Source organism: Xiphophorus hellerii, chromosome 17 (genome assembly GCF_003331165.1).
Source record: "Xiphophorus hellerii strain 12219 chromosome 17, Xiphophorus_hellerii-4.1, whole genome shotgun sequence".
NCBI classification, from domain to species: domain Eukaryota; kingdom Metazoa; phylum Chordata; class Actinopteri; order Cyprinodontiformes; family Poeciliidae; genus Xiphophorus; species Xiphophorus hellerii.
In genome coordinates this window covers 17,466,463-17,488,908 of record NC_045688.1, presented here as the reverse complement: position 1 = coordinate 17,488,908, position 22,446 = coordinate 17,466,463, and the positions used below count along the sequence as shown (strand labels likewise).

General features: G+C 40.1%; 1 protein-coding gene across 2 annotated transcripts in view; it reads right to left on the bottom strand.

Moving 5' to 3' along the window:
* Positions 1–22,446, bottom strand: part of ano2b (anoctamin 2b) — a 66,259-nt gene that overhangs the window by 5,177 nt on the left and 38,636 nt on the right. For both annotated transcript variants that reach the window (XM_032589541.1, XM_032589542.1), the window contains 4 exons: positions 19,642–19,784; positions 14,513–14,665; positions 13,822–13,874; positions 11,687–11,865 (listed from right to left, as the gene is read on the bottom strand). In XM_032589541.1, the coding sequence (XP_032445432.1) occupies positions 11,687–11,865; positions 13,822–13,874; positions 14,513–14,665; positions 19,642–19,784 (528 nt within the window). The remainder of the gene's footprint in view (positions 1–11,686; positions 11,866–13,821; positions 13,875–14,512; positions 14,666–19,641; positions 19,785–22,446) is intronic.

Below are 22,446 nucleotides of genomic sequence, written 5' to 3'. Positions count from 1 at the left end.
AATATGTCTAAAAGTATCTGTCCTTCCCCGTGAGATGTGGAATAAAAGATGCATTTTTCCTTCCAAGGCCAACCTTGGCACAGCTCGGCTCATTGTGAACCATAAGAGAATCTTTGAGCAACGAATCGTCTCGGAGTAATCAATACACAGAGGTTTCAGTGGTTATGAAACAAAGGCTGGCATTGTAAACCCATTGCTTTCTACAGAGCAAACTGTTCAGCCAGCATTAAGTTAAATTACTGCGTTTGGGATACAAGGAGAGGCAACAAAGGAAGCAGTTAAGACCAAGAAAATCAATCACAGAGAACAAATCCAAACTGTCTCACAATCAGCCAAAAATCACTTGGAAGGATAAAAATGAAAAGCATGAAAATGCAACAGTTGATATATTGTTTGTTTACAGATAGTCAGCCAAGAGAATCAGTGAAAAATAGAATTAGAGTACTAAGTGTAATTAATCCTTTTTAGGCATTTTTTCTCTGAATAGACGTGGATTTAAGTGTAGCAGGTGGTGTGTGTCTGTGTAATGATGGAGGGGTGTGGCCTAAAGGCCCCAACATACTCGGGCGCACTTCAGTCCGCGTGGACTCGAAGCGGACGTCCGCCGGACATTGTCCGCGCAAGGATAGATTTTTATGACCGCGTACTCGGTGTCGCACATTAAACCACCCGGTGGAAACAGTGTTCACATCGAACTGGTTTTCATGTGACACCGGGCTGATAAGGTTGAGAATAGGGGTTATATGAGTTCGTGTTGTTTCAAAGTTGACATCAATATGATAACAGTCAATATAAAGTTGCCACGGGGACGTGATAGGCACGTCAGCGAAAATGCTTAACAGCAACAGGCTTTATATATTCACGCAAATATTGACATGGTGAATTATGCAGAATTATAAGAACAATTGAGTGAAATAAAGGAATTTGCACGAGAGAATTTTAGGTAATCAGTACGCTAGAGTATGAAGACCTAACCGTCCGCGGACAGTAGGCCTGAGTATGTGGGGGCTTTGAGGAGGTCAACACTCTATATTAAGGTGTGTGTAATTATTAGGCAGCTTCTTTTCTTCAGGCAAAACGAGCCAAAAGAAAGATTTAGTTGAGACTTAAGAGTCAAAAACGATCAAAAGTTTCTCTGAGGGATGTAGAACTCTTTAAATCGCTGAGTTAATTGGGGAAACTTATCGAGAAAAAAAAAAAGACACAAACAAACTGCCAAGGATTTGAGAAGAATCAAGTGTGAAGCTACCAGAAGCCATTAACATTCTAGTTCTGTCATATTCCAGAGCTGCCACCTACCTGGAATACAAGATGTTCAGAGCTCAGAGACATGACCAAGGTAAGAAGGGCTGAAACCCAACCACCACCAAACAAGACAAAAAGTATCTATAGACAGATTTAATGTCTTTTTTTTAATGATTTATTGGATGATACAATGAAAGTGACTCCTGACGGACCAGAAGAAGCAACTAAAGCCCCTTCACTATTGTCAAGGGCCACAGTAGGTGGTTAACATCCGATTCAGTCCTAACCAAGTTGGTTGTGTCTCCATTGGCAAAGTGTCCGTTACCATGAGGACGTGAATATGGGCGGGGATGTGGGCGGGACCATGAGAGAGCAGGAGCATTGGTTGGTGGCATTTTACGTGTACCCTTGGTCGACCAATTTGACGCTGGATGCGTTCTTCCGCCATAATTATTAACAAGGTCTGGATCTCGAGGAGATATCGATTTTCAGCGCGTCATCTTGTCAACTACTGCAGTCTCGTTGTGGAATCCACACGCCAATCAGTGAACGCAGTCTGCACCAATCACGCAAAAGTCTTGCGCGCGTCTCCAAGACTTTTATCACGTCTTGGAGAGGTTCCTAAAAACGTAGAAGAGCCACTCAATGTACGGAAATGTAGATGAATCTGACTGAGACTGACGGAGGAAGAGCCAGTTAGAGCCACGTCTGTGGAGAAGGGCTTTAGATGTACACACACTCGTTTACTACGAGACTGATTCATCACCGGTCTGTTGCGACCTGGCCGCAACGGACTGTTTCATACTCTCACTCTGTTCTTCTCAATAAACTTGTATAATCTATTTTTGTAACTCACTGTTTTACACTGGCAGGATTTGAATTAAATGTTAAAATGTAAAATTATGTTTCCAATCATTTTTATTGCTACTCAAGTTTCCTGTCAAGCCAAGTCAGGAAAAAAAAAAAAAAGGACTACTTTCCCTTTTAAGGATTAACGACTGTCAAACATTTCAGCTTACATCACAGAGCTCCTGCATTTCTTCTGTCATCCATCAATCACGTTTCTCAAATGTATTAAATCAAGAGCATATTCTCTCCAAAACAAACCCCAAAAAAGGTTGTGCGGCCCGACATGAAGCGCCATCAGGTTTAGACAAAGTCGCTCACGACGCAAACAATTTAAAGACTCTTTAGGCGAGAGTCGGCTGTGGTGACAGGAACACAGGAAGCGGCGGAGCTCACCAGTTAACCACGTCACATTAATGTGAGCGCTCGGATCACGGTGCAGCGTAGAGCGTCGCTCACATGTACACACCCTGCCATGCAAAAATTCCTCTGAAGATAAAACACTCTGAGTGAGGCGTCTCACTGAGGCCGACATGAAGGGGACGCAGCTAACAGAGAGGAGGATGAACACTAAGCGTGTGTGTGAGAGGGGGTGTGTGTGTGTGTCGTAGCAGGGTCTTATGATGGCTGACTCCTTCTCCTTATACAGTCATAAATGAGGAATGTTTCTTGAGACTGAGCTCCTCTCCCCTCTTTTTCTCCTTTAATCTATTCATCTTTCACTGGACAATATTTTACAGTGTTTTACTCGAAGGTCGGCTTCTAATGTGACCTGGACTTCACTTCCTGTCGTTCTCCTAGCATTTCAAGCTAATCTATCTCAACTGAATTAAAGAGGAAATGCATATGTTTCTGTTATTAAAAAAATGATAGGACTATCTGTGTGTTTTTCGCAATCACAGAGGTTTTCCACAGCAACTGGGGCGTCTCACTCCGTATTGTTTCATAAGACGAATCAGTGAGACGTTGGGTTTTGTAGTTATCTCTTTTGAACATGCTTGTTTAAAAGTTGGGTTTTTTTTTATAAAGACAGCTAACTCAAAAGGAGTGGTGGGCACCGCTAACTAAAAAGCTAGTTATGCTAATCCTGACACGCTGATCATAAATATTAGCTCCGCTAACAGTAAAGAAATACGCCAACACGGCATTTGGTGTGTGTTAAAGCTAAAGCGCTAACTTCAATTTAAATTCCATCTGCCCGAAAAAGACTACAATCAATTTAAGTTTGACGTAATTTACAAGTTCTAAAATGTCCTCAGATGTTGTATTTATGTCTATACTTTGTTCTCTGGCGCCCGTGTTTCATTTTGGACCTGCATCTTTTTTTTTTTTGTTTGAAATTCAATTGGGGGAACGAATGTGAATGTGAACAAATAGACTAACTGAGGAATTCTTGAGGAGTCAAAAAGTATCTGATGTCTTATTTTTATGATTTATTGGCTGATACAATGAAAGTGACCAGAAGAAGCAACTAAAGCCCCTCCTCTATTGTCAAGAGAAGGGGCTTTAGTCCTCAACACGCCTCAACACAGATGTTGACTTTTATTCAACTAAAAGTTCACAAAAAACGCCAGATGCTAAACAAAATAATTAGCTGTGCTATTAGCGTTTTAGCCTATTAGCGGAAGTGTCCCCGCTACCTGTGGAATGCAATGTCATTTCATAAACTACAGTGATGTGAAGAATTAGGACGCCCCACAACAGCTTAAATTATGCATCATCTGTTATATTATTTCAATCTTTCTATCTGAGATTTTTGATTTGAAAGGCTGAAGCACATTGCATAGCTAAGATCTGCAGCTCGGTTGTTGGAGCTCATCTCTTAGCTAAGTATTCAATCTGTTGCCATTGTAATGAATATTGTAAAAAAAAAAAAAAAAAATGTGTGTCTGCTTTATGTTATTTTACAGTTCTCTCTTAGTATATGAGTTGACATACAAATTACAGAAACATTTCTTAGAATGTAAAGAATTCTTCATAAGATAAAGAAAATTACAGACAATCCTGACCATCCTTTGTATGAAATTGTCACATAATAATAAGTGTCTTCAGTCAGAGGCCTCTTCAGAACTGCTGTAGTACAGACTTCAACAGCAGATCCTTCCTGCCCACAGCCATCAGCGTCTGCAACAACTCTTTCAAGATAATTGTATAATAAGAGTAACAACATTTACTTTCCCTCTGGGATTAATAAAGTACTGTTTTGATTTGAACTGAATTGAAATGTGATTATGGTTTTTTATAATTCATGGATTAAAGGTCAAATGTGTGAATCTCATGTGGGTGTGCGGGTGTGTGTGTTCAGGAGTTACTGCTTCCAACATCGTGCCTCCTGGGATCCCAGAATGTATTTACAGACAAACAAGGGTCAAAGCATTCCCATCCCAGAAACACACACACACACGTGCACCCACACACACACACACCCTATCAGAATGCCTGGCTTCTGTCAGGGCTGATTCCGTCTCCTGATGGATGAGCATGGAGTTTTGATTTGGTATGACAGATCTGCCGTCCGCTCTCATGTCTTATTTAGAGATTTTCCAAGCAAAAAAGGAAAAGAGCAGAATTAGGACAGGAGAAAAAAAAAAACACAGGTAATGCTCCATACTGCTTTATGGTCCCATAGTTTTTAAGATCATTTTTTTCATGGCTCTATTGCCATAGTTACGTAGATGGATAATCCCGAGCTACTTAGTAATGCTGGGAACGGTCTACATTAATTGACCAGTTTTATTTTATTCAAGTAGGTTTCTGTGACCAGTGGTGGTTTTTAATGTGGGCCATACGGGCAGTCGCCCAGGATAGCAGAAAGGGGAGGGACAACCAACAACTAGAAAATAAAATATTTGCTAAGACCTGTATGGATTATTGTCGCCTTCCTAAAATAACAGACTAAGTCATTTTTGCCAAAAGTGATTTTGGAGGGGAAAAAAATCACCACCTATTTACTTTCAAAAGATATTTTAGGCAAAAAAAAAAAAAAAGTTGGTTACTTGCTTCTCACAAATTATTATTATTATTTGATAATTGCATTTTAATCAGTTTGGGGGCCTCATGAAAACTTGGTTGTTGTTTTTTCTGTTTATTTAGCAAATTTTCAAACTCAGACATTTACAAATTTCTTTCTTGAAAAAAAAAAACATTTTTTTGAGATTAACCTAAAAGCTTATGAGTTTTGTTCTAGCAATTTTCCACTTTTCAAACTCAGACGTTTCTAAGTTTTTCTTAGAAAATTTGAGAGATTCTTTTGACGGAAATGCCCTCCTCTTGTTTTTCTAACTACAATACGCTGTCGTAATTTCTGGTGCTTCTTCTGCTTCGTTTGTGTCACCTTACTTGATGCCCCATGGCGCCTATACTGAGATCCAGGTTTTGAGGCCTTGTTGATGTAAGCCTAGTTCTCTAGTGGTGATTTTCAACAATGTCGTGCTTCCTCTCTCATCTCAGCAGTGATTTGTAAAACATAAATGTAACTCTAAGTGAACACAAGGTTCAAATTGAAGGAAGTTGCATGCGAGTTTGCGGATTAATTCCAAAAGCCTTCTTACAAGTGTTTTTGTGGATAATGAAAAAGGCAGACATCCATTTTCTGCCAGTCTCAGATAATGCAAATCAGCAACAACAACAATAAAGCATGTGGTTTTAGAAAGAGGAAAACGGGTTAACATCTGACTGCTTGGGTTTTTGAACGTGAAAAAGGGGTAAATAACTCACGTCAAAATGTCACATACGCGGAAATAATTTAGCAAGTCGAGCAAAATCCAAAATCTGCGGTATGATGCCTACTGGATTCCCTCTTATTAGTTCTGCGGTAATAATTTTCTGAGCAGAGCTCATCTCTGCAGCTCATGAGATGAAGAGTAAATATTTTCGCCTGATGCACAAAGAACAGATGTCCAATAATAAACCTCCCAATAATCCTTCACAGAGCTGCTTGGCCCTCGGTTGACTTCAGGGCGATAAGAACATAAACACAGGCAGCCTGATGTCAGAGCAGCGAACTTTACACAATGATTTATAGACGTCGACGAAGCCAGAAGAAGAACCTTCATGAAGGACTTTGTATTGTGTCTGTCACCCTGTATCTGCTGGAGAAGCTTTTGTTGAAAACAGGAAGCAGTTCATAAGTAACAGCTCTATCTCAGTTGCTTGCCAAAAACACACAGTCATTTGCAAAAATTTTCTAATAGGACCCACCATGCTTTAAACCAGTGGTCCCCAACCCCTGGGCCGCGGACCGGTACCGGTCCGTGGACCAATTGGTGCCGGGCCGCGCAAGAAGTAATTAAATATTTCCGTTTTATGTATTATTTGAGTCTGGAGCATCTTTTATTTTGAAAATCCTTTAGCCGGATTCTCTCGGTTACGTCTTGCGCCAACATTGAGCCACAAGCAGCAACATGAGTAAGAAACAGATCAGATGTATTTGGAAAGTTTCTTTGTGAAGAAAAAGGCCCAGAGAAGAGACAGGAGGATGGATTTATCCCGGTAGGTGATTCCCACAGTCCAACCCCGCTCTGCATGATATGGTGACCGGCTCGTTAATGAAGCTTCAAACTGCTTCTCCACTAGAGACCAGGCGCCCTGTGCATCAGCAACACTTTGGGTGTCATTGTCTTTCATCATTCCCAGATGGGACCGTCTCGTTGCAGAGAAACAAGCTCAGGGCTCCATTAGTCGTTATCGTGAGTTAAAATTTTCATGAAAGTAAAATGTTCGTTTTTGTGGCCCATCTGTATCTTATTTTGAGGGGATGTGTAAATGTTACCATAGCGACCAGAGTCAGAGAGCGTTAGGGCAGTGGTCGAGACGAGAGGAGAGGAGTAGAGCTTGTGAGTTTTAGGTCTGGTTCACACGGCACGATTTAAGGATTGTGGGCCGATTTTCCAAACCTCTGTGACCACAGAGCCGATAAAAGTCCAACAGGTTCGATCGGTTGGTGTGTCCAGCCACACGGCAGGAGCAACACACCACAAGAACCGATTCCACTCACGAACATCCCGGTTCCTGAAGACAATCCAGTAAAAACCCCCAACATAAAATACGTGAATTTAGAGTAAACAAACACGGATGACGATGTAGAAACAGCAGTGATAGTTTGTGGATTCATTTTAAGCAAAAAAAGACGTAACAAAAAGAAAAGGCGTTTGATAAAAGACAGCGGGAGCAGCCGCTCTATTTGCTGCACTATGATTTGGAGGAGAGTTATGTTTTTTCGTAGTTAACATTTTAACTGACTAAACATAACCACTTGAATATGTCTGACTTTGAATCGGGCAAATTCAACACACCACCAAAAAACACACCACACACTGCAGGACGCTGTAAGATTGTCGTAAAGGGAAAATCGGGGCAGCAAAAAAAAAAAAAAGGCTTTAGCGGGAACACCAACATGCAGAAGCATTATCTGACGGTATCCTCCCCCTCCACCCTGGGCCGCAGCAAAATTGTCAAGTCTTGACCGGTCCGCGGTAATAAGATGGTTGGGGACCACTGCTTTAAACTATTTGTGTAGCAGTATTTTTGATACTTGACAAAACAAAACAAAAAAAAAGGGCAAAAATGCCTGTTCGTAATCCACCAAACAGAGAAATGTATTCTTTCGTTCGAGGCAGTGGGAAGCAGAACAACGTTCTTTCTGGTCAGGACGTTTCGCACTTTATGAGAACTCCAGTGTAAAACTCTTGGGAAGCCTTCAAACGTCCTACTTCATAAATCCCAGAAGATCTGTCGGACACGGCGCGCGAGAGAAAACAGAAATTTATGTCTCAAGTAACAAGCTGAAAGAACTCCTAAACACAGCTACAAGACCAAAACGATGTTTTTCTCTTTTGTGTTGGTTTTTACAGCATCTGAATGCTGTAAAATCATCGCAAAAATACTGAGGCTTGCTAACTGTTAGCCACTAGTGACATTAACTCTTAAGAGATGTCTTTGTCTAGACATTTTGTGCACTTTGGCTCTTTATTTTCTTGGTTGGGTCTACTGTTTTCAGTGGTTCTGAGATGTAGTTTTTAAGCTTTGCCTCTAATACTAGCAAAGTTTCCATATAATATTAGAACAGAAGGTGGAGGAATATTAAAATCCTTAGCTTCTTGTAAATGGAGAAGATGGGCGATGCTATCTCGGTATGCTATTGCTAAGCTAGCTCACTTGAAGATACTTGAGTACAAACTGAGCACAAAACCTTCTAAAACACAAACCACACGGCAAATGTTTGTTACGATTGTAAAATAGCTCAAAGACAGAGTGTTGATAGATGAGCTTAACTAAGTTTGTACCGTACACAGACGCACTAACAGTTTGTCAGTAATTTAGAAAGTAGCTCTAAGCTAATCAGGATGAACGTCACCTACAGATTCATTACCACCAACTAAAACTTGTAGTGAAGAATTACAAGTACAGAGCTCTCTTTAAGCTGAGCCCACACAAACACACACGGAGCGGTTAATTGGGTCTAAAATGTACACGTGCACATTTGTAATCTATTTTAACTAACTCAAATTAAGTAACTGGCTGTTTGAGTGACGCCCACGGCTTATAGAGCACTCCATGCTTAGCTCCGTGATTCAGATGACGACTTTAAGTATTCTTTTTCCAAGAAGACCTACTTCTAGTCAGGCTTCTCGTATTCACCATAATTCACATTTCTACTCCTTTATTCTTACAACATTTTTCCCTATCTTCTGTGGGAGTGCTGCAAAGGACAGTATAATTGTGAAGTTAAAGGAAAAATGATAAACAGTTCTCAACGTTATTTAGAAAAACCTTCGGCACTGAATTCAAGCCACGAGAAGCTTCTTTCTACTTTGTGCCAACCGTCACGTAAAAATCACGTAAAATGTCACGTGAAATCCCAGAATAATACAAAACGTTGGAGCTCTGACGACAACATTACTGAAGAGATGTGCGGTCCACTGATGCGGAAATGATTATTTAGTCTGTCATACTGCTGCTTTTAAATCTGATTAAAAATTGAAACGGTTCTGTCACACCGGCTATCTTTTTAAAACCACCCAGAGTGGCTACGCTCCTCCTCTGCTCTCTGCCACGCCGGTATCTTTCCATCGTACTTAATCTCTTCCTCGTTATAAAAGAAGCCTAGTTTCTTTGCCTTCTTATCTGATCATTTCATCAATGCTGTCAGCCCCCTCGCCCTTCCTTTCTACTCAGCTTGACACTACCATGCATCCATTCATTCGCCTGTCCTGTGACATATATTCATCCATACAACCACAATCACAACATCAACGTGGGACGACAAAAGGGATATAAAAAGACATTAACTCCATGGAGTTTTTGACATCAAGAGCTGGATGACTGGCTCTTGAACCAAGAAACAGCTGCTGTACACAGAGATGAACATGTTGGACACAAAAAAACCCCTTCTTGGGACATTTGCTACCAATTTCACGCCTAATAACCGTTACAGGCGTAAAGCGTCTCGTCATACTTTTGGCGTGACGCATCAAGGCGCTCCAGCACAAAGATGGTATTCTTGCTTCGCCAACTTATGTAACTGCAGGTCGGCCTTGGCTGTCTGTGGCCGCTATCATCCGTGACCTTTCCCACTACAGTGCTTTATTTTAACATTCTAAAGGAGATTCTTGCCATTGGCACCAGCAAAAATGCGTGGAATATACAATGGTGGACTGTATTTGGCAGTCATTGACATTATTGAATTCAAAAAGCTGTACTGTTGGCAGTAAGGTGTTTTCAACCTTAAACCTTTTCTGTTTCATATGTAGAAGGTGCTTGTTACATCTGCAGTTGATGTAAAGTTGTCGGTAGCTGAAAAGAAAACCGAGGAATCAGTGGAAAGTTGCTAGAAGTCACTTTTTAAGTCGAAGAAGCAACTATGGTGAAAACCCCCCCCCCGATAAACCCGGTGTGTATTTTCCGCAAAAGGGTCTAGACCATATTTAGATGCCAAGGCTAAACTCCATGTTTTTTGGAACTACCTGTGGTGCTGGCCAGGAATTGTGCGCAAGAGATTCGATTGGCAGCAGACTGCGTTCCTCGATTGGCTCATGGATTTACGTGATTGGATGATCTAAGGCGGCACTTATAGCTCGTTGCAACTGGACGGAGCAACTCGCAACGAACAATTATAGCGAGAGATTTTTCAGAAACTGGCCGCCCAAAGTTACAGACGCAAAATGACATCTTCAAGAGTCTCGACCACAGATCCTGTGTGCTCACGTTCCCACATTCCCGCCCAAGTTCCTATAAGTATTCACACCCACATAGTGAGGGATACGCTGCCAGTGGAGAGGCACCCAACGTGGCTGGAACTGAATAATAAATGAGACTTAACAATGGAGAGGGGGCTTCAGCAAATTAAATTAGTAGACATTCCGGTTGAGTTTTAGAAGTTTAGGTTCCAACACTTACAGGATTATAACTGTAACTGCAGCTTTAGAAATAGTGAAGTACAGCTTCTATATAAAACACAATACACATCACATTCCAAAAATATGCCGTTGTTATTTTCTCCCAAGCAGCTCACACCGGCAGCATCGGGTCTGTGGCCAACACTAAGACTATTGAGAAAAGTTATGGTGGTTAAAAAAACAAACAAAAGTGTCATAATCTTGTTTTTATGGAATTGCATATTCTAATTTCCTGGAGTTCTGTTACCACAGACATTTTTAAGTCATTTTGATAACATTTCCATCCCCCACCTGTTGCTGCGCACTGCTTGTCGGCTGCCTGAATGAAGGGTTGACGTTGTTCCCTCACTTTTCAGAAACCTCAATAAAACTCAAACTGATATGAGCTAAAGGAGGACAAACCACTTTCATTAAAGTGACACCGATTTAAAACTCCAGTAAACAAACTACAAAGGCTACAAAGTCATGTAAGCAGTGGTTTGCATCTAGCTGGCAGAGAAGCTAACAATGCTAATTACCAAGCTAATAGCAGATTGTTGTACTTATTTTACGTTCCAAAGAGCAGAATTGCAAATAAATAAATAAAAAGTATATTTAATGCAATAAACATTTGAAAACTAAATAAATGCATGTTTATTTTATTGACTGCATCTGCAACTCAAAATTAAAGTACAATGAATAAGTGCTTTAGATAATATTTGAAATCCAGTTAAACCAGCTAGACAACTCAGCATCTGCACAAAGCTGTTCTGGACTGCAGATTATGATGATTGCCCTTTAAATACACCAGAATACACATAAATTTGCAAGATTTTCCTTGCTTTTAGTATGACTTTTAGGTTTTCTTCACAGAATGACTTGGAGGTTCCTTGTGACACATAACTGTCTCTCTGAATAAAGTCGCTTCCAAATACTAAGAAAAGGTTCCTCCCTCGACCGAAACAAGATAATTACATTTTCAACATGTCATCACATTCATTCATCCATCGTCTACTCCTCATTATTTGAGAATGGCTAATAATCATGTTATGAACTGACCTATTTCTAATATTTATTTTTGCCGAAGGTACAATACAAGTAAAGATCTTTGTCATACATGTAAAGAGTGTTTTGTTTCTGAACGGCAAACATTGTAACGACTGGGAGTATTTGATAAGACACAAGAGGCCTGAGTGTTTTTTTTGTGGTGGGATTCGTACCGGCAGACAGTGATGTCTCCTTGGTCCGAGCTGTGTGGCGCGGTGCCAGGCTTGAAATTGGAAACGTTGAAGAAGGAGAGCGTGTGGTCGATGAATCCGTGCATGGTGCCCGTCTGGCTGTACATGTACTGGTAGACGAGCCGAGGGACGAAGTCTGACGTGAAGGAGATCACAAAGGCCTAACCAGAGAAAAAAAACTGAGTCAGACTATTTCATTTTTTATGGGATTATTCCTTTAAAATCTTAAATCAATCTTGAAGTTGGCACCGGCACCCTACTGGACCCAAACATACCAAACTATCTGTAGTGATTCCTTTGCTAGTAGCTCCATTTTGACAAAATTTGTATGAAAAAAAATATAATGGAGTATGGAGGTTCTTTGTTTTGTCTGGATTGAATTTGATCTGTGGCTGGTTTTGTGCGTCAGTCATGGAAAAGGTCGAGAACTTTTAAAGTTACGATACGGACAAAGCTATCCACAACAGAGCCAATGTGAAAGTATGATAGAGACTAAAACACGTTGGTGTCCAGAAGATGTCCAAAAAGTCCTCCAGTTGAAAACATTGACTAGACATCATCTTGTCTAGACCAGCTGGGTTTCCATAACAGATCTGTGCAAAATGTTGTCAATATTCTGCTAATGTAAAAAAAAAACTCACTTTTGCAATGGCTGTGTTTCTGTTAAAAAAGAAACGCAATGAAAAATCACATATGAATAAGTTTGTTCACGTGGCAAGTCATTAAAAAACATGCCGTGTCGTCATCCTCTAGCCACTTCTGGTCGTCTTCTTTACGTTTTGCACCAGTGGCGACATTCGGTTGTTGATCACATGACTCCTGCGATGCAGTTTTGCCAAATAAACCAAAAGAAATCCACCTCATCCTAACGGAAAACTTTTTATTGGAAAAATTAGAGGGGTTTTTTTTTTTTTCAAAGTTGTCGTGTTTCTATTAAATTTATTTTCGATGTCAAATCACGCAATTTTATGGTCAATGGAAGCGCAGCCACTGTCTTGTTTGAACTGGGCCACTTCAAGTGAAGGCCAGTCAACTTCTTGATGGTGGGCAGTTTCTCTTTGCCAGTCCAAAAGAGGTGTTCTTGCAGCCCTCTCTAATTTATGCAATGCTCAAAGCAATAGGAAACTTAAGACACTTATTGAAGATTTATGAAGGAGAATAGTACATTTACACAACCTGGAAAAGTCTTCTGCACAAATTAGCTGCCGACAATAAAAAAGGAAACGGGCTCCAAAACTAAAACCTTCACACTTAAATAAAATTTGCTGAAGCCTAAATGGACTTTGAATGTAGACGGATGACCTGCGTTCCCTTTCCACTGCATTCCATCTCCTTGTTTTTACAGCGCTATGAAGGAGTGCAGTCCTTTCGTCCATCTCTCCACCTTATTCAAACTCCTGTCCTTTGATTTGGAACCCTTCAGAAATCTCTTCAGTATTAAAGTAAACAGAAAAGGATTTGGTTGGTTGGACAATCCCCAGCCCAAAGCTGACCTCACCAGTTTTACATTTCTGAACGCTTCAGCAGGAGAGCATCATATATTAAATGGTGACTAGCTGACTCACACTTTCAGAAGTTAGCTATTGTATGGTCCCACTTGTGAATTCCAAGGCAAATGCATTTTTCTCCAATCTGAGCTCAATATTTGGCCACAAAGTTGTTTTTTTTTTATGTTTTTAGAATCCGTAAAAATCACCATCAACTAACAAATCCAAAGTCCACTAATAAAAGGACTTTGGATTTAGTTCTTCAGGATATTTTACCTTTCGATCATTAAGCTTCTTAATTTCACCATCTTTGTTTATCAAAAAGGGGGGGAAAAAAACTCATTGGCTGAAGAAGCGATGACTAAGAATATTTACCAGCAGGTCATGTGGGAAAACAGAGAGATTCCTCCCAAGTTCTTATTATTTAATTACATCGCATAATTGTGTTTGAAAATAATTTGTTTAACCTGGAGACTGGACGAACTGGGAAGGAATGCGAGCTGAATGCTAATAGCATTAAGCTAAAGTATGATTATGTGATAGAGATGTTGCTTCCGGAGCTTCAGAGGGAGGTTTCAACTGTAATAAACTAACTGTTAATAAAAATACTGCAGTTATGTTCATACTTACATTTATTATTACTGACAGTTTGCCCATTCCGCTCAAAATGTTGTACCATATGCCTGGAGAAGAGAGAGAGAGAAGCAGCAGAAGAAGAACAGTGGCGTTAGCTTTACAGCAGCGTGATCGTCGTTTAGAGTATTTTCATTCAGGTGAAATCATTTCTAAGTTGTTTGCGAGAATGTTCTTGGTTTCTCTGAGTGTGTGCCTGCTAAACTTTGAGAGATATTTCTGCTAAAGTGGGGTTGTGTGAAGTATTAATGAGTAGTAAGTAGGTCAGCCGCGCTCGGAGGAGGTTCTCACGCGCAGGCGGAGGTTTAGTCTCGGTTACGTGGAACTGGGCCAAATGTTAGAGATGTTATGAAAATGTTGAAATAATACAAACTAAAACTGATACGAAAAACTGACGCAACGAAAAACTCAAGAGGTTCATTTTGCTTACAAGCCAAAACATTTCTCTCTTTGGAGGCTACAAAGAGTGTGTGTGAACAGTAGCTTTCAAGTATCGCCACAGACTGGAATTGGATTTAGGACTGGCCTTTGACTAGGCTGTTCTATGACAAAAATATACTTTAAGCTGAATTATTCCCATCAGATCGTCAGTTCCCGAAACTGACGGTCTGATGGGAGTTTATGTTTGACTCCAATTTTTTTTTCTTATACGTTGGTACCAGTCTGTTAGTAAGTTGGATGAGCTTACCGATGTCTTTAGCCCGTGCAGTGACTGGCCTGCGTAACTCTGTGACGAACTTCCTGGCATCCAGCCTGATCTCAATGACGTTGTTCAACAGGGCAAAGAGCGGGGCCAGGGGGAACGACGCCACGAACAGAGACACAAAACCAAACTGGATAACTGTGGAGAGACGCAGAACAAAACAAAACAATAATTATTTGCTTCTGTTAAAACAGTTTAAAACTAATTCACTGTGTTATGGGAAAGACAGTTGTAGATCCATGAAACTTTTATTCCACTGGAGAAAACACGCAAAGAAAGAATTTAAAATGAAAACACTGAAACAAAATGGGAGGAATCATTTTCTAAAACATGCTGCTTCGTCATATTTTTCATAAATGCAACATTATGGATTTTCTGCAGTCTCTGGTCCTGAAATTCTTTTAAGCTGAAATAGATCTTTAGAGATTAGCACCAAATTAGAATTATGAATTTCATTCAGATACAATTCACACACACACACACACACCCCTCATGAACATGTTTAGGATGCCACTCATCGTCATATTCAATAAATCAGAATGTGTCCTGATGAGGCTCATAACCTTTTGAGAAATTGACAACATTTAAGCAGGTATTAAAAATATTTTTTTATTTAAAAAAAAAAATTAAATCATTTTTGTATTCAAAATATTACTTTCATTAGTCTGAAGTAACATTTCAACTTTAAATGAATTCTGATTTTTAAATTATAATAATTAACAGGCATAAAGGCATTTCAACATCCATCTGTATGCAATGAATCTATATAATGTGTGAAAATGTTCCTGAAATAAATTAACTTTTCAATAAAGTACTAATTTGTTGAACAGAAAAAGTAAAAGCTTCATTTCTATTTTAACATGATTTCTTTCTAGATGTGAACGATTCCGTTTTTGTTTTGTTTTTTTTAAGGAAAAACATTCAGCTGTAAATTAAAATAACTCGGCGTTGGATCTGTGATTCTTTTCTGCTACAAAGTGAAACAAGTGAATGTTTTGTTTCCTCCGAGTTCTCCCTCAAAGAGCAAAAAAAGATTGGATCTTTCTTGCCAGTGATTGGAGAATATTGCTGGTAAATATCAGGTGCTAGATTTCACCATGATAAACGTGAATATTTAGCATCTGCTGCCAACGGGGGAAGCATGTCTGATCAATGAGAACGTTGTGTCTCTCTCGGCTGATTAACGATCGGTTCGCCTCCGTCTTAAGAATGCCCAGAAGGAAACCCGAGACAGACGCAGCAGTCGGACAGCCGGGGCCCCCCCGACGCGTTGCTGCGACCGGAGCGCTGGAACCTAAGCAGTGTGGGAACGGGGATTTCCAGCGAGCCGGAGACTGACGGCTTCACCTCGGGACACCACGCCGAGACAAAGAGCGGCCGGGAAGAGAATACGGCAGCGGCGCAGCGAGCGCTACGGGGCAGGCTCAGAGTAACCTCGCCGTCTACCTGAGCCGAGGTCGCCGGGTCCGGCCCAGCCACACAAAGGCGGCGCAGGAACAGACAGGCCCCACGTAGAAAAACGACTGTTGCAAACGGCAACAGTCCGCTCATAGTCATGACTGTCAGAGAGAGAAGGCGTGTGTGTGTGTGTGTGTGTGTGTTTTCCATGCGGAGCGCAGACATTTCTGACATTCTGCGATGCGCCCCGAGGCAGATTTCCTCCCACCCTGCTGTGTCAAACAAAATCTCCCTTTTCAACACATAAAATTGACTTTTCAAGCTGTAAAATTTTTAATGCAATTAAAAGACCCAAACGTTTGCCCCATACCTCCACGTTCCCATGTTACAAAACGCCTCGCCACGTTTTTGCACGTTGTAGTTCGGAGAATAAAAACAAAACAACAACAACACCATTTACATTTAGATGTTTCTGCTGTCCTGCTGCTGAACTTCGACCCCCATCAGCATGGAGAAAAGCATCAAAGATATCAACCTGTGGTGGCATCTTTTTTTTTTAACGTGACAGCGTGGAACCGTCAGCCACCGCTCTGTTTTAACGTCTTTCAACTAAATCAAACGTCTTCATCCTGCCCGGCTGTTGAATGAAGAAGTCATTCTCCATCTTGAAATGTTATAGAGGATTTATGTTGTTGAAAACATTCCTTCAGTCCACTGAGGTCACAGCATGTTAGCTGAGTTGAGGTCTGGACTTTGACTGTTAGAGTGTAGCAACTTCATTCATTTCTTGGTTGGTTGTTCTGTTGCCGTGTTCGTTATCATTGTCCTTCTAATGACTGAACTACAGTTGACCCCTCAATATTCACAGGTTTGTGTCCACAGCTGTCAAGAAATAGATCAAATCCACAAATACTTGAGATACCCTTAAAAAACACCTATAACCACGACAGGATAGTCAGGGGTCATTGTACAAAAAAAAGAAGAAGTAAATTTTACCCCCAAAAAACTCAGAAATATTAGGATTAACCTAGAAAAAATGTTCTAGAAAAAAAAAAAGCAAGAACATTTCTGAATTTGAAAAGTCAAAAAAAGTTGCTCAGAAATTTTTAGATTAATCTCAGAAATTGTCGAGGAAAAAACTTGGAAATTTCTGAGTTTCAAAACGTGACATTTTTCAATTTTGGAAACAGAGATGTCCGAGTTTGTTCTAGTTTACCTGACTATCAGGTAAGAAGACTCCCTAATTTGGCCTTCGTTCTTACTTACTTCATTGCTGGTGTTTTGGGGTTCATTTAACTGCAACTCCGTCACAGTTGTCAAGTCTTCAAGTGAACCCAGTACGAGGTGCATCATTTTTCAAAAATCCGTTTCTATTTACTCTTTAACAGCATAGGCTGAATTTTATTTACAGCATTCTTTACGAACAATATGAAAACTCATAACATTACAGCAATCAAGCTGGGCAGCATTTTTAAACGTCTCCTCTGGTATTTCTGACATTTCATCTTTGATGAAATGAGGCGTTCTCATGGTAACCCTTCCAAACAAGTTATACTCCTCTAGGCTGTTTCTGAGGAAACAGCAGCTGCAGGTATAGAAACAGTAAAGCTTGGTCCAAACTGAGTCACATAGCAGAACAACAGAATAGCAGATTCTCTACAACAGAAAGTCTTAAAAAATGTAAAAAAATAAAATAAAATCATGTGAAAGTCTGATCGTAAGAATAAAACTGTCCAAAATCTATAACCTTCAACCTCAATAAACTGAAGCAATGTTAGCTGAAACTCCTCCACAAACAGAGACTGATAAGTTCCCAGAGAAGACAAATACTTCCTCTGATCCTCCTAAAGTCTTTGGTTGCATGTTGTTACTTGTAATGCTGTTAACTTATGAGATTTGGATACTTGTTGACAGATCGCAATAGTTTCTTGGCTTCTGTTCAAAACACAGACACATAAAAAAGTGTTTACCCTTTGACGGATTTCCTTTTTTATATATTTTTTTGGGGCTTTTGTTTAGCTCTTAAGTGTTTCAGATTAAAAATGTTTTAATATCAGACAAAAACATCCAGACCAAATACGGAATAAGGTTTAAAATGATGCCTTCATCTTGGAAAGTGAAAACTTTCACTGCGTTAACTGTAATTACCAACGTCGTTAAATCAACAATGAGATAGGAAAGCTGAGCTAATCTTTATTAGCCTCTAACCACACCTGTTCATTCCAGAAATTACTTAAATAGAACCTGTCTGACGACATGAAGCAGGATCAAAGATCTCATCTCATGGAACACCATTTAAAAGAAATTAATTTCTAATCAATTCTAAAAGATTTGGACTTCAGTGAAACCACAATGAAAATAAATTTGCTTAATGGAGCAGAATTATATAAAATGGACCTTTTTTTTAGCTTTACCATCATGTTATGATGTCATTTTCTCATCAGAAACATACCTGGAGTGTTGCCTTCATTCTTTCATACATGTTTGAGAAATCCTTAATCTCCCGTGGCAACCATTCATCTGTGCAAAAATGCCTGGGAGGACATAGCCCCGCCTTCGAGACAAAGCTCCTCATCTGAGCTCCTTCAGACTAGTCAGCAGCAATTAGCAAACACCTGGTGGAACTGCACATCTGCTGAACATTTCACATGTCAGTGAAACGCTGGTAAAAACGTTAAAGGGTTAATAGAGGAGCCATGTTGTGATGACTTCCTGAAGGCGGCGTTTCAGAAAGATCAGCAGCTTCTTAAAGAGACAGAAGCCCAATTGTAAGGTCTTTATAAATGGAATCATGAGATGGAAACTGCTTTGTTATGTTTGTTGTTTGCACTTTATATATTGTTAGTTTATTTGTCTTTGCCCACTATCCGTGTGCTGCTGCCTTTCTCAACCAGGTCACCTTTGTGGAAGAAAATCTTAATCTCCATTACTTTCTTTTTTTTAATCTGCTTATATAAAGGTGTAGTAACAATAAACTGTTAAAATTCAACATTCGTTTGATCATTATTTGAGTGTGGCAAACGATCAAAAATAGAAAGTGTCAAAACACTTTTCACCGAAACTATTTTTAGGTCTGTCCTGAACAAAAAGTTGAGATTCTTTTCAAATGACAGCAAAAAACCCATTTTTACTATTTAACAACAAGACCATGAGGGTGAAATCTAACATTAGAGAGATGTTAAGTCATTTGTCTCAATGAACATGTATCCATCGGAGAAAGGAAAGCTTTTATCTGCCTGTGTTTATGCGCTGCGGTTTCTGGCTGACATGGACACACTGTGGTTCGGTGTAAACACCGAGCGTATCTGCTCACTTAGAGCTTCCAGAAAGCAGCACATATACGTGGTTGAGTATCTATTACCGTTTTCTCTCTTTCTTTTTTTTTTCTTTTTGAAGATTTCACCATTTGCTTAGTGAAATGAGATCCAAACAACTTCCATCAGTTTCAAAGAGCGGTTCCCATCCAAACAATTCCAGAACATCCTGGATCCATAAGCTCTTCGGTCCGACGGCGTGTGTTTACGAGCGAGGTGGGGGTGGGGAGGGGGGTGGAGAGGGTGCGCGTGTGTGTGTGGAGGAGGTCGGATTATGTAAGAGTCCTCTGTGATCTTCAGGGAAACTCAATTAAAATGATTGTTGGTTTCTCATTGTCCCCGAGGCAGTTTCCTCTCTCTCTGTGTGTGTGTGTGCGTGTGTGTGTGTGAATGCAGACTCACTCATCTCCATGTACTCTGGTGTGAGGCCTTCAAACGGAGCCAGAGCGTAGTCCAGGTTCCACTGCTTGGGAGGCCGCTCCTCGTCCTTCTCCTTCTGAGTCGTCTCCTTCTCCTTCAGCGCGTGGATCAGCTTCTTCAACTTCCTGTTCAGATTGAGCCAACGACATAGAGAACTGTTCAACGCAAGTGTTAAAACTATGCCGCTTTGCAGGGATTCTGCGTTTCCCTGTGAGGTTTAAGTATTTCTGACTGTTTGTAGACCACACAGTTAGATGGAAATTCTCATAAAAGAGTCAAGCTAGCATCATCTTGGATCTTAAAGACGTTGCCATCTTAAAAAAGAAAAGTTCAATGACAAAAAGTCTGGTACTTGTAAAGCGAATGTTATGTAAAGTGTTTTATGAGAAGTGATGTTTGCACGAAATATAGTAGCTTAGGACGTTTCCTGCGGCAACCAAATGAGTCAAGCAGTTCAGTTTCTCTTAAAACGGGTTTTTGCTTGGTGAAATGTGGCCTGAATGAAGCTGCTGTGTGTCTTTGTATTCCAATGGTGTCAGGAGATACAGCTCTGGAAAAAATTTATAGACCACTTAAAATGATCGGTTTCTCTGACTTTACTTTTTATAAGTATATGTTTGAGTAAAATGAACATTGTTCTTTTATCCTATGAACTACTGACAACACGTCTCCCAAATTCCAAGCAAAACTTTCGTATTTATTTGCAGAAAATGAGAAATGGTCAAAATAACGAAGAAGATGCAGCGCTTTCAGACCTCAACTAATGCAAAGAAAACACGCTAATATTCATTTGGAAACAACAATACTAATGTTTGAATGCAGGAAGAGTTCAGAAATCAATATTTGGTGGAAAAACCAGGAGGTTTTCAATGTGGTCCACTGCAGTGGGCTCTTAGTAGTTTTTTTCCCAGAGCTATATGTGGCATGTAGGATGTGCAATCTAATCTTTGTCTAAGCAAGGCTGCCGCAAAATGTTTGAATGTATCGGAAAAGTCCTGTGTAATGAGAACGGCACCTTTGTGGCGTAATATATGTTGCAGTTATAGCTAATGACATCACCAGATCTCATGCGAGACTATGCAGAAGCTCTAACTGCACTGACACTGATTGATTGATTACATTATCTTGAAACTTTGCAGTGGTCAAATATTTCATTAAGGTCTGAACTTAACAAACGTTTACATTCTTTTCAAGTGACTGTAAAAACGTATCTTTACATTTTGTCGAGAAGCTGAGAGTGAAAGCGATTAAAAGTTAGTTATGCAACTATGAAGTTAGTTGTGCTAACCCTGAAGCACTAAGCATGAACAGAATGTTCCGCTAACATTACAGCGCTACACGGAAGCTAATGCTAGTGCGCTAATCCTATAAAATCGCCGCGTTAGTGAGAATTGCCTCACATTGATTTACCTTTACAATTTGACAACGAGAAGCTACGAGTGAAAATGAAATAAAATGAGAGTAATTTAGTTGTGCATACCACTAACTCAAACGTTAGCTCTGTTAACCCTTAAAGCCCTACACGAACACAGATTTAACGGAGACTAATGCTAACACGCTAAATCGGTAAAATCAACCATATTAGTGAGGATTACCTCACATTGATTCACCTCTACCATTTCGACCAATTGGTAACAATCCCAAGCTGTAAATGGCAAATTGAACTTTAAGACCAAAATGGTCGAGCCATTTTTAATTTCTGAAAATGAACAGGTATGTCCCTGCAAATATTAATTCAGTCTCTACATCCGACAAAAATGCTACCTTTCCTCGTCACGACACACAATCAATATGCTAAAGCTCATAGACACGACAGGGCCTGATGGTACTTCCTTTCTTCACATTTTGACACAATGTTTTAGTAATAAAAAGCCGTGACGGTTTGTTTTCCCTGATACTTTCAGCAGCCTTGGCATTACGCATTTTAACAGAATGAAAATAAGGCACAAAACTCATAAGGTCAGAAAACATTCAGTGCTGTTGTAAGATTCTGACATGTTCCTAGTGGATTGAACCTATCCTGCAAGATACTAAGAAAAATTTGTATTCAAATTTATGAACATTAATTGACTCAAAAAGCAGAGACGTAACAGGAAAACATGTAACGTGTGTTTTTGCTCAAGTCAACATTGTCAACATGCTGCATTAACTGTAAAACGACATTATTTTCAGTGAATCATAGCAGGTCTGCAGCACTCTGTCATGAGCTAAGTCTAAATGTTTACAGCGCCTCAGAAGCAAACATCTCAGTGGAATCCCATCGCTCTAACAACCAGAGGCTGACTGCTTCTAAAGGCAAGTTACGGCAGGAAGACTGGCTCATATCAGACATGCAAACCTGAATCAGTGCAAAAGAAATTAGCAGGGGAAACGGAGACGGGGGGTTTCATTACTTCTGATTCTTCCGATTTGAACGGCGCAAACAGTAGAGACGTGTTCTCTCTGAGTGTGAAGACATATCAATAATCCCTGTGCAAAGTCACACAAGTCTGACATTGTGTGCAGGCTGTATGGTGGGTGTGTGGTTGGGTGTTTGTATCAATTTGAAACTTGTAAAACCTGTAGTGAACGTGGAAAAATGTGTGGTTGTTCTTTTTACAGTGCATACATAAACAATCAATCTATATCCCTCACAGAGGAGGAGGAGAAACTGAGGCTCTGTGAGGATCATTTCATCTGTTTTCTCATTCATCAGACTGTGGCGGTTTTAAGTTAGTCCATCTCAGAGCCATGTTGGTTCTCAGAAGGACGTCACTGTGAATATTCCACAGAAATGTATCCTCTGGG